We start from the raw sequence: 14130 nt of genomic DNA on the forward strand, positions 1-14130 counted from the left end.
TTTGAGGTATTTAGTGCACAACACAAACGTCACACACACAACACAGTAGCCTATTGTGTGTGTGTAATTTGTGTATCACTGAACAAACGGGTTAGTTAGCTAGCTGGATAGCTGACTTGCGTTTTGCGACACCGTGCTAGCCCAGCAAACACAGAACGTTCCCGGGAACGTTATTTTTTTGGGGAACCAAACAAGAACGTTCTAGGAACGTTCCCTGTAGGTTATTTTAAAGAGAACGTTCCTGGAACGTTCCCCTAACCTTAAGGGAACCTCTAGGAAGGTTCTGGGAACGTTCTGGGAACCTAAAATTGACTAACAAGTATGGTATACGTTGAATTCAGGTTGGTTGATTGTGATATTTTTTCCCCAAGTCATCTCAATGGCAAATATGTGTCCCAGCAACCTGAATTTACCCATACCTTAAGTAAACTCACATTATTTGTATAGCCCTTCCTCTTTTCAGATATGCCTTAGTTTGCGATATTTATACAATATATTTGCAGTGTCATTAACAAATTAATTATAGACAATTCACGTTAAACTCAAGTTTGCGCAAAGGCTTAGGCCTAGGCTATGCGTTTGACGGTGTTTTGAAAAATGTAATTAGGGTAGGCTATACTTTTTAGGTTGTAATGATTTTATTTAATTTTAATGTGTTTAGATTTGATTCTTAATTTATTCCCAGTTAATGCTGCATTGATGAACCTTGACGTCTATGAGTGACATTTTTTAAGTTTATTTAGCCTAGTTATTTTAATAAATTATCATAGTGTGGACAAAACTTAGCCTACCTTCATTTTCCATTTGATCACCCGACTCCAGTAGCTTTGGTTCAGATGTGGTTGAAAGTGTACTGGAAGCCATGGTCCGATGTAATTGGTCCCTCACACCTTTTCTGTTGTATGTCCAAATAAGCCATAGCCAGTGACGGTTTTGGGGGGTATCCTCTCCAAATAAAGCAATGCATAATTGCGACCAAATTGGTGATGCATACTTTTGAGAACTTTTTAGGATTTCAGCTTTTAGTAGCTCTTGCACAATAAGTTATTTTCCCCCTGCCTGTGCCCAGACATCTTTCCTTTTCTGTCTGTGTCCTTTTTTAAATCTTCCCATGATGACATGCGAATGTTTCTTCTGTCTGGACACTCTTTTATAAGGTTTGTAAACTAAAACACCTGTCTTACAATTCACAAGGACATTGGGGAAATAATCAAGAACAGGTCGTGCCAGATTAGTTAATGTTTCAAAAATGTCAAACGATTTCTTCCCATGTGCAGATAATAGAAATGGTTTAGGAGATTACTCTTACATCTATTTAAAATGGACCAAATTGTTGGTATTTTAGGCACTTATATTAAACTCCTCGTCTTCTAAGATATTGATGATTTCACAGATTATTTTTAAATAATCAAACAAAAATGCACACTGCAGTTTTTGCGATTACATATGAAAATATACAACATACCGTGAGAATATATATAGATTAGGAATGCATCAGTATTCTATTCAGACATGTTCCGAGGCTTGTTGAGCTGCTGCAGTTTATCACTGCATGTCTTTTGCAAGCCAAGGAAGGAAAGCATATATCTCAACATATGAAGATGCACGTCTAAGCTAAGCCTGATCTCGAACCGGTGTCCTTCTTGTTGTTAGTCGACAGTTTTAACCACTGATCCGCAGTGATTACGTTGAACGCCGTGTTATCTCATGTAATATAAATCTTTTAAACATATTTAAGCTGTAGTGTATGATGGTTCACATTTAATTCTGTTGAGCTATATGGTTCAGCAGTATGTATATTGGCGGCCAGTGGGACCTCGAGTATTCAGCACCACGCACCGGGACAGCGACAGTGGCGTATAAAGCAGACCAGTGTTTATAATTAATATAATATAATTTATAATATACTGTGTTTAATAAGCCTAATGATATTCATTTTTGGGCCCGTTTAGAAATGTAGCAATAAAAATTTTTTAATTCGTTTTTGAGTAATCTATTTAAAACCTAAACCCTAAATGGATTCTAAAAAAAATCATTCCAACCACTTTAACAGTTATTTTAATAGATTGGTGCTCAGTGATAAGCTACCCTTGCACGTTCAGCAATGTGGACAGTGACGGTGTAGTAAAACGATCAGTTAATTCATTAATATAGCCTATTAAGACTTGCCGCCATACGGGTGTATTTAGTCTCGTCTATAATCTTATCATTTCATTCTCCAAAATATTTCTTTATTTAAAATTGTATATTTTGAAAAAAAATATAACACTGTTTTAGCTATTTTAATTCTAATGTAAATGGATTGGACGACACTGAATTAATTAGCCTATGTCATAGCTTAAGTAGCCTAGTAAAATGTGTTTAATATTAGGCCTATGTAATTTTATTTTTCGAGAAATAATTATGAGAGGGCTTATTTTTTCACTTGAGCACCTGCCCCCAAAATGCATGGCCCTCATCCTATGATCATGCAGTTCTCCAGTTAATTTGATTTGACAAATTTAAAGCTTTAGTCTTGCTGAAGAAGAAGGTCGGGAAGAGATTGATAAAGAAGAGACAGAAGTGGGTGGTAGAGTAGTTCAGATGCAACAGGTTGAGGTAAGGTTTTTTTCTTTCCTTTATTTTTAGAAAGCCTTATGGAACAGTATGTTCAAACAAAAACGGCAAGATATGTTTCATAAATAGTAAAGCTGTTGTGTGGGGGAGATGTTTAAGCATGTAAAATAACAAATGTTGCATGCATATATATATATATATATATATATATATATATATATATATATATATATATATGTGTGTGTGTGTGTGTGTGTGTATCAATATATACATATATGTATGTGTCAATGTGTGTGTGTGTGTGTGTAAGGCTGGAAACGAAAGTTATCACTTTAGTTTTCAAAATAATCGTGATTAAACAAGGACATATTCTCAAAGCCTTTAAAGCAGGCAAAGTAATTTATTAATTTATTTAAATATTATACATAGGCCTGCATGTGAGATAGAGTTGCGAAACTTTGTTGTAACAAATTATGCACTGTTGTGCCGACGACGCCCAACAAGCCTTTCTCAGTTACGCACAGGTGTGCGGGAGTGGGGGGTTTAAATCCTTTCTCCAAGATCAACAGTTACTGTTCCTTCTTATACCCTGAGCAAAGCATTGTTAAACATGAGTGGAATATCAGCACCAAACCCGACCGACAGGAAACCCAACGATGATGCAAATGGCTGGAGATCCAGAGGGGGAGAAGAACATTAACATACAGTATTCTCCTCAATGCGCAATTGTACCTTGATGATACTTTAATATCTCTATTAAGTTCTTCATTTCAGTTTATAAGCTGTCAGATGAGACCACACATGGCATATTTAGCCTATATATTAGAACACAATAGTGAATAAACAGAATGTAGTCGGATGTAGCCCATATGTGAAGCAAATGGTACTGACATGAGTCTGTACAATGTGGCAAACGACTCGGTCTCCCACAGAGCCATACTGTGCCTGGAGTGTCCCAACAGTCCTCAATCAGCATAGATGAAATCCTCGCATATTAGCATGATGATGAAGGCCATTGTGCCACGTTTAATTCACATACATTTAAAAAGCTTTTAGAAGTACTAGGGCACTAAATATTTCGGCCCATATTTGCTCAGCCCTACACTATGTAACAAAAACTCTCTCTCTCTCCCATTTTCCTTCCCCCTCCCTCTTTTTCTCTCTCCCCTCTCTCTCCCCCATCTCTCTGTCCCTATCCTCTCTCTCACACACAAGTAGAGTTTAAAAGGTTCTATCTATCTGTCTCAACTCAATACACTCAGTTTTCAGTTATTTTACTCGTCTCATCTATGAAGGACATGTAGCCTATGCGGGTTTTTTTGTCTCAACGTCTTTAGTAACGTTTCTGTGCCATGAGTAATACAGATATTCAATTTTGAATGTTGAAACATATCATGAATTTGATAAAACAATGTAATTTGTAGACTGTCCCTTGGAGATCGCTGACGTCACCGCCACCCATAGAGAGCAATGTTTTTTTCCGGACTTGAAAGACATCGACACTAAAAGAAAACAGAGTTGAAGAAGATAGTTATACATGGAGGTAATAATAATAATCTCATATGAAATATTTTGCTCACACCGTAAGGAAGTTATTGAGAGCATAGCTTCGAATGTGCGAATATGAAACCAACTTTACCGAGGTAATCGATCTCAAGTGTCATACTGGAACAGAGACTGCTAAATGCTTTACATTGAGCCTAAGATGAGCCATGTGAGACATTAAAGCAATACTAATAAATATGAATAGCGTTTTACTCTTGGAACAATATGCTTGTGGTGCTCTGTATTTGTAAAAGTTTTATGATCATTTTCAGTTTCTGCGCATATAAAATGTTTTTTTTTTTTAATGATCTAACTATTTCATAGTGATCAATGTAGGCTAGTGTATCATAAGATCAAACTTAATGTGGACATATTATGCTGCTGTAGTTATTTCTCTGTAGTGGTTGATGGAGATGAGTGTCATTAGTGATTGGTTTTGTCTCGTTGATGTTTTATCCATGTCATATTGTGAGAATTTACTATATTTTCTTTCAGTAGAGTAGTTTTACAGGCTTTTGTCATGTATCCTGACTCAAATAATGTGTTTCTAACAGCAAACACTCAGAATAAAGTGAGATGATCTGCTGATGATCCTGAATGGCTTGTTGAATGAGTGTTGATACTTAGACACTTAACCCCTAGTTGCTCCAGAGGCGTGCGACCTCTGACATATATAGCAATTGTAAGTCGCTTTGGATAAAAGCGTCAGCTAAATGAATAAATGTAAATGTAAATGTTGATAGTCTGAGGCTCATCAATATTAACAGATCTGCTGAAAACACTCTTTATTTCATGACAATAGTTCCTGTTTTCACCTCATTTATTATGCTGATGTCTTCAGATCTCCTGTAAATTGACACTTAAAGCTCATTTCATTCATTCTTACCATTATTTATTCTTTGAAGAATTCACATGATTTATATAATTTTCCTTATTTCTAGATAGCTGTATTTTAATGAAGAAGCAGAATAGTGATAGGATTAGCAATACAAATTATTAAAAATAAATAATGAATTGGCATATAATTTATATTTTTTATTTTGGCAGATCAGCTCCTCCCACACTGGAATACATCACCAGTGAAGCTCCTCCCACAGCAGTCACATCACCAGTGAAGCTCCTCCCACTGTAATCACATCATCAGTGAAGCTCCGCCCACAGTAATTCCCCAATAAATGCTGTAAATTCCCATCAGCTACAAGTGAAGACGAGCATCAGAGCATCAGGAAGAGCTGAAATCTGCAAAGACTGAGTTTATTAAAGAGGACAGTGAGAACATGAGTGATCCAGAACCCTGCAGAATGAAACACACTGAAGATCCTGAAGAACAAAGAGGTTGGTGTTTATTCTTCATTCATTCATGATGCTGAAAAACATTCATGTTAGAAACATTCAAGCACTTCATCACATTTAGATAAACAGTTCAACTATGAAACGGTACAGAATGTTCTGGGTTTTTCTTCAACAAATGGTCAGTAAAGGGAGGTTTGAGACATTTTTATAATGATTGTCAACATCAGATCAAGCGACATACTATTTTAACTGTTTTATTTTATATTTATTTTATATCTGGTTCCCAAATTGCAACAACATATATATTACAAAATATATATTTTTAGGAATAGACTGTAAACACCAAGTTACTGATAAAGTTGTATTTGTCAAATATCATTCAAGTTATTCATAGTTATAGAGATTTTTTCTTACAGTAACTTTGGTAACAGGGTTGATGAACACAGTCAGTGCTACAGTTTGTGTAAAAACTGAGACAATGGATTGAGAAAAGGCTTGTTTGAGATGCGCCTTGCCTCGCCTGAAGTGTAGTCGAGAGTAGGCGGCTGCAGTGAGAGGAGTGAAAAAAGCGCAGGCAAGCCGGACAGTTCTCTCTTCTCGCAGTGGATCTGACACCTGTGAGATCAAAGATGGATATTGTGGGATTCACGGGATTCACGCTCGTGCACAGTGTTGCTAATAAAGCAACAGATCAGCAACATTCACCATGGAATAGTAGGCTATAATGTTTTCAAGTAACATTACGGCGGTTTTGTTTTGACATTCTGAATGAAATTGCCCTCAAATGTTAATCTGAACTAAAATAAACCTTTTGTTTGTAACTACTAGGCTACAATATTAGCCCACATTTATTTATTTTTTCAAGGAGCTGTTTTATTTTACATGCTCCTAAGAAGAGTCAATTATAGCCACTGATTCTTGAGAGTCGGGACAAAACATGTCCCACATAGAAAAGTCTCATTTATAGCAAAAATTAAGAAATTCATCATGATTGACATACTTACAAAATTAAATCTAAAGGAATTGTATATACCTATCTGATTTTTAGAATAAACCTTTTTATCTTTTTGGGGAAAATTTGTTTAAATGTATGGTCTGTGGTTAGAAGGCCCATGTTATTGCACTTGTCCTCAGCAAGAGGTCACAATATTAACCATCCCAAAAAACTTTAAAAAAGCTCTACAATTGTGAAAACATATATATCAAATAAAAAATAAGGGGTATAAATATAAAAAACAATGCATGAAGTGAACATCAAACAATATTTTCCATAAAAATATGCCTATTAAAGTTGTGTCCTCAGTTTCTGTCAACTCCGTCAGATTTTTTCATAAAGCTCTTTAAATCAGGAAATAGCATGGTCAGCTATATCCCTGAGGACCCCTTTTCATCTCCCTGCCTGTGGTGAATGCAGAACTACCACACATGCTCTGGTGCGTTTTACATTTTGTTATATTTTAGACAAACAATGTCAATATTCCTAAGGTCACAGCTGCACCATGTCAATACCATCTTTCTGTTAAGATACTTTTTTTAAACCATAGTGGATTGAATTTAAGCATTTTAGTGAGGTTATTGGGACAGCTAGCAACTGAGGAAAAACTACCTAGCTGCAGTGTACAATACATGTTTTGGCGGGAAAATACATGCCCTTACGTCAACTCCGTCAGACGTCAACTCCATCAGGTTCTATGTCTGACGGAGTTGGCCTGTAAGCTGATGGAGTTGACAAATCCACCAATAACCTCTTAATGTACAAATATAATATTATTTGTGAATATAGTGAAGGGTTAAACTGTTATTTCAGGGTTTTATTTACACATAAATGCACATACATAGCATGCATTACATTATTTAACCATACGCATCTGACTTGTAGAGAATGGGCAGGCAGTGGTCTGCTTATTATTGTGTAACGTGTAACTTTGCCAGCACTTTAATATATATATTTATATGTAAAGACAGAGATAGAGAAATGAGAAGCCAGTGTAGGGATGGGCGATATGGGCAAAAAAAATTATCACAGTAATTTTTTTTCGATCAGTCGATATCGATAATTATCACGATAAATGTCAAATCTTTATTTCTTTCAAGTTCAAAGGCAGATTTTTGCTCCTAAGTGAAAGTTGTAGAAAACAGAGTGTTAATTGTGGTTTTAAACTACTCTTTATTGTCAGAACATATCATGACAAACAGGTGAACATTTCACAAATCAGAGGTAAAATATTCAAACATTTTTTGTCAACACCATCAGTTTTTCTGTCAACACCGTCAGTTTTTCGTCAACACCGTCAGATCTTTGTCAACGGCGTTGGATGTATGAATGTTTTTGTTATTCTTTTGGGGAAAAAAAAAAAATCTTCCTTCAGTTTATGTTGTTTTTGTAATAAAGGACCATCAGGGGCCTGTACCATGATGGTAGTTGAACAAATTCAGGGTTACAGGATTAGTTTCGAGTTGACAAAACCAAACCAATCCAACCAGGCTTTGTTGGTACCATGATGCTGATCATCTACTTTCTCTGTCAACTCCAGCTTTGATCCTTAGTTTAGGAGTTTAGGTGTGACATCAGTAGCGAACTGCCAATCACATGCTGAGGAAGAGTGAAACTGCGATTAATTTCTCACGAGAGAAGCTTCTCTCTTCTGCAGAATATTACGAGAGTGGAAAATATTAAGCATTTAAACAAATTTACACAACAAGAAGAAAATAGCTGTCTATGAAAGAGGACAACTAAAATAAAAAGTCTCGCTATTTCAGTGCAAGTAAAAGTTGTGAAGTTAGTTTATACAGTTGATAAAGGTATAGATAGAATTGAACATTTAAGCTCACATGTAGTCATTTTATAGCTTTATCTATTGATTCTAAAGCATATTTATATTACCTTTATATATTTATTCATTTAAACTCTGCGTAATAATTGATTAACTAAAATTGTACATGTGTGATCAATTAAGGGTTTATTACATAAATAATATCTATCATACAAATATATTATTCTAATCTAAATAAGTATTACTAAAAAGCAGACGATTTTGTCTCATCATGTGCTATGTAGTGACCTTTAATTTGGAGTAGAAACAGGAGGAGTGACATTATCCTTTGCTCACAGCTGATTGGTCCAAGTTCGGTTTGAGATTTCTAACCTGGAACATAACCTGCCCCAGACCAGGTTAGCCGTGGAGCGTAAGTTATTATGGCTGTGAACACTGCTAAAAGCCAAACCACTTTCATGGTCCCTAAAACCCAGGGTTGGCACAAACTAAACTGAAACATAGCTGGCTAGCCATCTAAACCGGCTTCATGGTATAGGCCCCTGATCTACATCCTCTTATGTTTTATTTATTTAAGGAATTTGTTTTTACAATATTGAAATTAAAATCAAAGTTTGAAAATGCAAATATTTAGAAATCTGAGTTTTCAGAATAGTGTGACATCACAACTTTTTATAAGTTTATATATTGTAATTGTTTTTACATATCAGAGTAACTAAACACTATTACAATATACTTCAGAACTTTAGATTCTTGTTGGATTTGAAGAATTAAAATTGTGTACTTTTTAGTGTGTCTGATGGAGTTGACACAAATCCAGTTCTGAAGGGAAACATGTTTATTTGTTAAAAATGTGTTTTTATTTAGAACCTGTTCCTTTACATGGTTAAATAGCTAAGACCTTTCTCTGCAGAAACATATAACTCTAACTGATATAGTGTATTTAAAAAAAAGTTTTTAAAACGTGTTTTGTGACTCTCAAGAATCAGTGATAGCTCCACCATTGCTCAAAGTAAAAAAAATATATATATATATATATATATATATATATATATATATATATAATACTTTATTATGTTAGTTTTAATTTAAAAAATAAAAAAATATCTGGCATTTCTTTATTTTTGCTGTATCGAAAACGTACTGAAACGTGACAAGTGTATCGTATTGAACCGAACCGTGAATTTTGTGAACCGTTAAACCCCTACTTTCTACTATTACATCAGAGCTCACTTTCATGTCCTTTCACTTTATATTTCTCTCTCGGAATTGTTTTGATGCACTAACAATTTTTATTTAATACATTTTTCTTTCATGACAGACCTGATGGAAGTGAAGGAGGAGAGTGAAGAAATGAGTGAAGTGAAGGAGGAGAGTGAAGAACTGAGTGAAGTGAAGGAGGAGAGTGAAGAACTGAGTGAAGTGAAGGAGGAGAGAGAAGAACTGAGTGAAGTGAAGGAGGAGAGAGAAGAACTGAGTGAAGTGAAGGAGGAGAGTGAAGAACTGAGAGAAGTGAAGGAGGAGAGTGAAGTGAAGGAGGAGAGTGAAGAACTGAGAGAAGTGAAGGAGGAGAGTGAAGAACTGAGTGAAGTGAAGGAGGAGAGTGAAGAACTGAGTGAAGTGAAGGAGGAGAGTGAAGAACTGAGTGAAGTGAAGGAAGAGAGTGAAGAACTGAGTGAAGTGAAGGAGGAACATCATGTCCAACCTGGAGAAAAACCTTTGAGTCGCTCAGAGACTAAAAATACATTTTTAGAGAAAAGAAAAGACAATAAATCTTTCACCTGCACTCAGTGTGGAAAGAGTCTCACAACCAAACGAGGTCTTGAGATTCACATGAGGATCCACACCGGAGAGAAGCCGTTCACATGTGATCAATGCGGGAAGAGTTTCAGTCGATCATCATCCATTGAGCGTCACATGAGGATCCACACCGGAGAGAAGCCGTTCTCATGTGATCAGTGCGGAAAAACATTTCTTAGTTCATCAGAGCTGAAGAAACACCTGACAGTTCATACGAAGGAGAAGCCGCATTCATGTTCTGTGTGTGGAAAGAGTTTTTCACAGCTGCTATGTTTACATAGACATCAGAAAACACACACTGGTGTGAGAGAGTACATGTGCTTTGAGTGTGAGAATACTTTTATATCAGCGGGCAATTTAAAACTGCACCTGAGAATTCACACTGGAGAAAAACCTTACAAGTGTTCACACTGTGACAAGAGATTCAGTCAGTCAACAAATCTGAGATCACATGAGAGGATCCACACTGGAGAAAAACCTTATAAGTGTTCACTCTGTGACAAGAGATTCAGTCAGTCAGCAAATCTGAGATCACATGAGAGGATCCACAATGGAGAGAAGCCGCACACGTGTGATCAGTGTGGAAAGAGTTTCTCTTTTGAATGTTACCTGAAGCGACACATGAAGATCCATGCAGTGAAGAAACCACATATGTGGTATTTAGTCTGATCAAACTCTCCAGCTGTGTTCCTGTAACTCTTCATCTCCTCTCTCTCTGCTGTGATCATGAAATACCGCAGTATGATGATAATCAACAGAAGAAGACAAACCAGCCCGAGACTCACGGTTATTAAAACCATCACCACACACCAGCTATAAGTGGAGATCAGTGTTGCCAGACGTACGATAATTATCGTATTTGTACGATAATTTTGACCTCTGTTCGATTTACGATCAATAATTGAAAAAAATCCCATAATGTACGATAATTTCAGAATTGTGTGACACTTCAAATGATGGTGGTTGTAATCATTGGGCTTCTATACTCATTGATCTAGCTGTGGATTCAACATCTACTGTGAGAAGTACCTGAATACGCGTGTCTTTCGAGATGAAGATATGAGATATCTCACGTTATGTCTTCTCGGCCAATCATCGTGGAGAATGACTCTCTCATGAGCACAAGTTAATGTTCTTTTTGTACAACCCCAAATCAGAAAAAGTTGGGACACTGTACAAATTGTGAATAAAAACAGAATGCAATGATGTGGAAGTTTTAAATTTCAATATTTTATTCAGAATACAATTAGATGACATATCAAATGTTTAAACTGAGAAAATGTATAATTTTAAGGGAAAAATAAGTTGATTTTACATTTCATGGCATCAACACATCTCAAAAAAGTTGGGACAAGGCCATGTTTACCACTGTGTGGCATCCCCTCTTCTTTTTATAACAGTCTGCAAACGTCTGGGGACTGAGGAGACAAGTTGCTCAAGTTTAGGAATAGGAAGGTTGTCCCATTCTTGTCTAATACAGGCTTCTAGTTGCTCAACTGTCTTAGGTCTTCTTTGCTGCATCTTCCTCTTTATGATGCACCAAATGTTTCTATGGGTGAAAGATCTGGACTGCAGGCTGGCCATTTCAGTAGCCGGATCCTTCTTCTATGCAGCCATGATATTGTAATTGATGCAGTATGTGGTCTGGCATTGTCATGTTGGAAAAAGGGAAGAGGGGGGGGGAGGGAGGGAGGGAGGGAGGGAGGGACACGTGACGTGAACAGTCTCTGGATCGGCAGAAGTCACTTGAGGTGACTCAGGCTCGGCACACCTGACGTGAAGAAACTCAGGCTCGGCAAGCATGCCGTGAAGAGATTCAGGCTTGACAGGTAGCATGAGCGGAGCCGGCAGGGCCAGGAATTTTGGCGGTGCCGGCAGGGCCAGGAGCTTTGGCGTGGCCTCCAGGCCCTGTGGGACGGAGGATGCCTTCCTCCTCCTCTGTTTACGAGAGCGTGGTGACACTGCCTCTTCAGCCACGACTGGGACTGCGACAGGGAGACTGGACTGCTCTAGGACAACCAGGCCTGGGACCCCCGAAGTCGGGTTCTCCTGGACCACTGGGCTTGGGACCACCGAAGTCAGGTTCTCCTCAACCACCAGGATTGGGACCACTGAAGTCAGGTCCCCCTGGACCACCGGGCTAAGGGAAGCAACAGGAGCCTTCCTCCTCCTGCACTTGCGAGGGTGAGATGGTGTGGAAATATCCGCCTCCCTAACTGGAGGATTCCTTTGGCGATCCAGAGAATTAATGAATTCCCCAAACGTCAAGTGCTCCAGCCCTATCATTGTCCAGACGTTGTGATTGTCACCAAGCTATCACCAAGATATCACCAAGCCCCAGTCCCGCTGCAGCAGCGCTGAACTTCAGGGCAAACTCTCTCACGTCAACTACGCTTCAAAATCTCAACTCAACCTGAAGCCACCTACATCTGAAATGGGAACACAATTCGTTGAGCCATTGCCATAGTACATAACTCTGCTGAGAAACGACCACCTTTGTCAGCTCTACACAGGGTCGACATTGATGCATTCCACTCAGTTGCCGAGCCGAGCGCCTTACCAGTTCATACACCAACAGCTTTCAGCTACACACTTGGTATCAGCTCCTGATGACTCTGATGAAGCTGCGTCTTAAAGGGGCATTCCACCCATTTGAACATCGTTTTTTATTTAAAGTGGGTCATATATGTAGTCGAAATGTAAAATAAATTTTGAATTTGGTGCCTTCGTGACCGAGGAAAGACAAAAAATAACTTCAGGACGCATTTGTCGCAACAACTCCCACAATGCACCTCATTGCACAGCTCCGCAAGCCACTCCCACTAATCCAGAAAGCGCATATCTGCCCACTCTTCCGTCTACAAGGCTAGCTACCACCAGAGCTTGAAATTAATTTCACATTCACACAAAATGTCTAGTTAGTAGGCGAACTCATTAGTGCATTACTCCTCGTTTGTATTTCTTTCGAAAAGATGAATTATTGCATGGTACCTGGATGTTCAGTCAGAACATATGCGGTGCGAAACTAGGATAGTTCTCAACACAAACGTCCGTGTCCTCGTCTGATTCAGAGATTTCGTCCAGGAGAAATTGTCATCGTTGAAATTCTTTGCCGCAGACGGACTCTATCTCTGTGTTCGTAGCAGTTCGTAGTTGCATAGTGAGATCACCGGCGCCACCAGTCCGCCCTAACTTGAGCCAGTCCGGGCTCCTCATCGGCGGCAGGCAGGTCTTCTGCCTCGGCTGCTCTTCGCTATAATGCGGCTTGTAAAGGTAGCCACAAACACCTGATTCAAGCATCAGACTTCCGAAATCCTCTTCTTCTATATCATATTGAGCACTCTCCTCCGCTATTGTCATAACTGTACATCTGTCTCCACAGCGCCTGTTAGCTTAGCTTCGAACAAGATGGAGGATATTGCTTTCAGTTTCAGAGAGTAAAGTCCCACCCACTGATCTGTAATAGGTCTGTAGCGTGAGAGGGTCCCGCCCCCTGGGAAAGATGAGGAACGAGTGTCTGTAGTCTCAACAGAAATCCCCCACTCTTACACTTCCTCCTACAATGACGCAAAATGACGATTTTTGCGTCATTGTAGGAGGAAGTGTGAGAGGTAAATAACGGATTTCTCCCGTCTCAGGGGAAAATGAGAGAGTGTTGCACGACCATTCAATAGTATGACTGGGTTTCTAACAATGCAAAGCTTAATGCAAATGGGTGGAGTGTCCCTTTAAAGGGTTAGTTCACCCAAAAATGAAAATTCTGTCAGTAATTACTCACCCTCATGTTGTTCCAACCCCGTGTGAATGAATTTTAATTAATCAACGTTAATTAATCAACTAACATTTGTTTTTCTTGCAGGAATAACATTCATATGCTTTTAATGTTTCCAAACTCTTTGGGGAAAAACTTGTGACTTTGAGTGTATGTCTATGTGTATTAATAACAGAAAGGGGAACTGAAACTAGACATGACTAGTTCGCAAAAACCTTGTGATAAGTAATCAGAGTTTGCTTATGCCAGTGACAGAGGGAAAAGGTTGGGGCTTTTGAACCAATTGAACCAATCATATTGAAGGTGACATGTTAGTCTTATTTGTTTTCTTGATTCTATAAAAACTGTTGTATATGTGTTTTACGGTGGGATTCTCAATGGAATTTGTCT

General features: G+C 38.2%; 2 protein-coding genes and 1 long non-coding RNA gene across 5 annotated transcripts in view; 2 read left to right on the top strand and 1 right to left on the bottom strand.

Moving 5' to 3' along the window:
* LOC309492428 (uncharacterized protein) overlaps window positions 1–14130 on the top strand; it is a 291943-nt gene that overhangs the window by 119094 nt on the left and 158719 nt on the right. Inside the window, exons 1-2 of one of the 3 annotated variants that reach the window (XM_082161395.1) lie at window positions 2836–4099; window positions 5149–5436. The exons of the other annotated variants lie outside the window; for them this stretch is intronic. Of the exons in view, the coding sequence (XP_082017521.1) occupies window positions 5379–5436 (58 nt within the window). The 5' untranslated portion in view covers window positions 2836–4099; window positions 5149–5378. Of the gene's footprint in view, window positions 1–2835; window positions 4100–5148; window positions 5437–14130 lie in introns of those variants that run through there. 3 annotated transcript variants of the gene reach the window in all.
* Window positions 1–14130, bottom strand: part of LOC309492816 — a 120306-nt gene that overhangs the window by 37251 nt on the left and 68925 nt on the right. The window lies entirely within an intron of this gene.
* On the top strand, window positions 9494–10950 carry LOC309492370 (uncharacterized protein). Its single transcript, XM_082161309.1, has one exon. The coding sequence runs from the start codon at window positions 9495–9497 to the stop codon at window positions 10635–10637; it is 1143 nt and encodes a 380-aa protein (XP_082017435.1). The 5' UTR covers window position 9494; the 3' UTR covers window positions 10638–10950.

The sequence above is a fragment of the Leuciscus leuciscus genome (genome assembly GCF_965113295.1).
Source record: "Leuciscus leuciscus genome assembly, chromosome: 1".
NCBI lineage: Eukaryota > Metazoa > Chordata > Actinopteri > Cypriniformes > Leuciscidae > Leuciscus > Leuciscus leuciscus.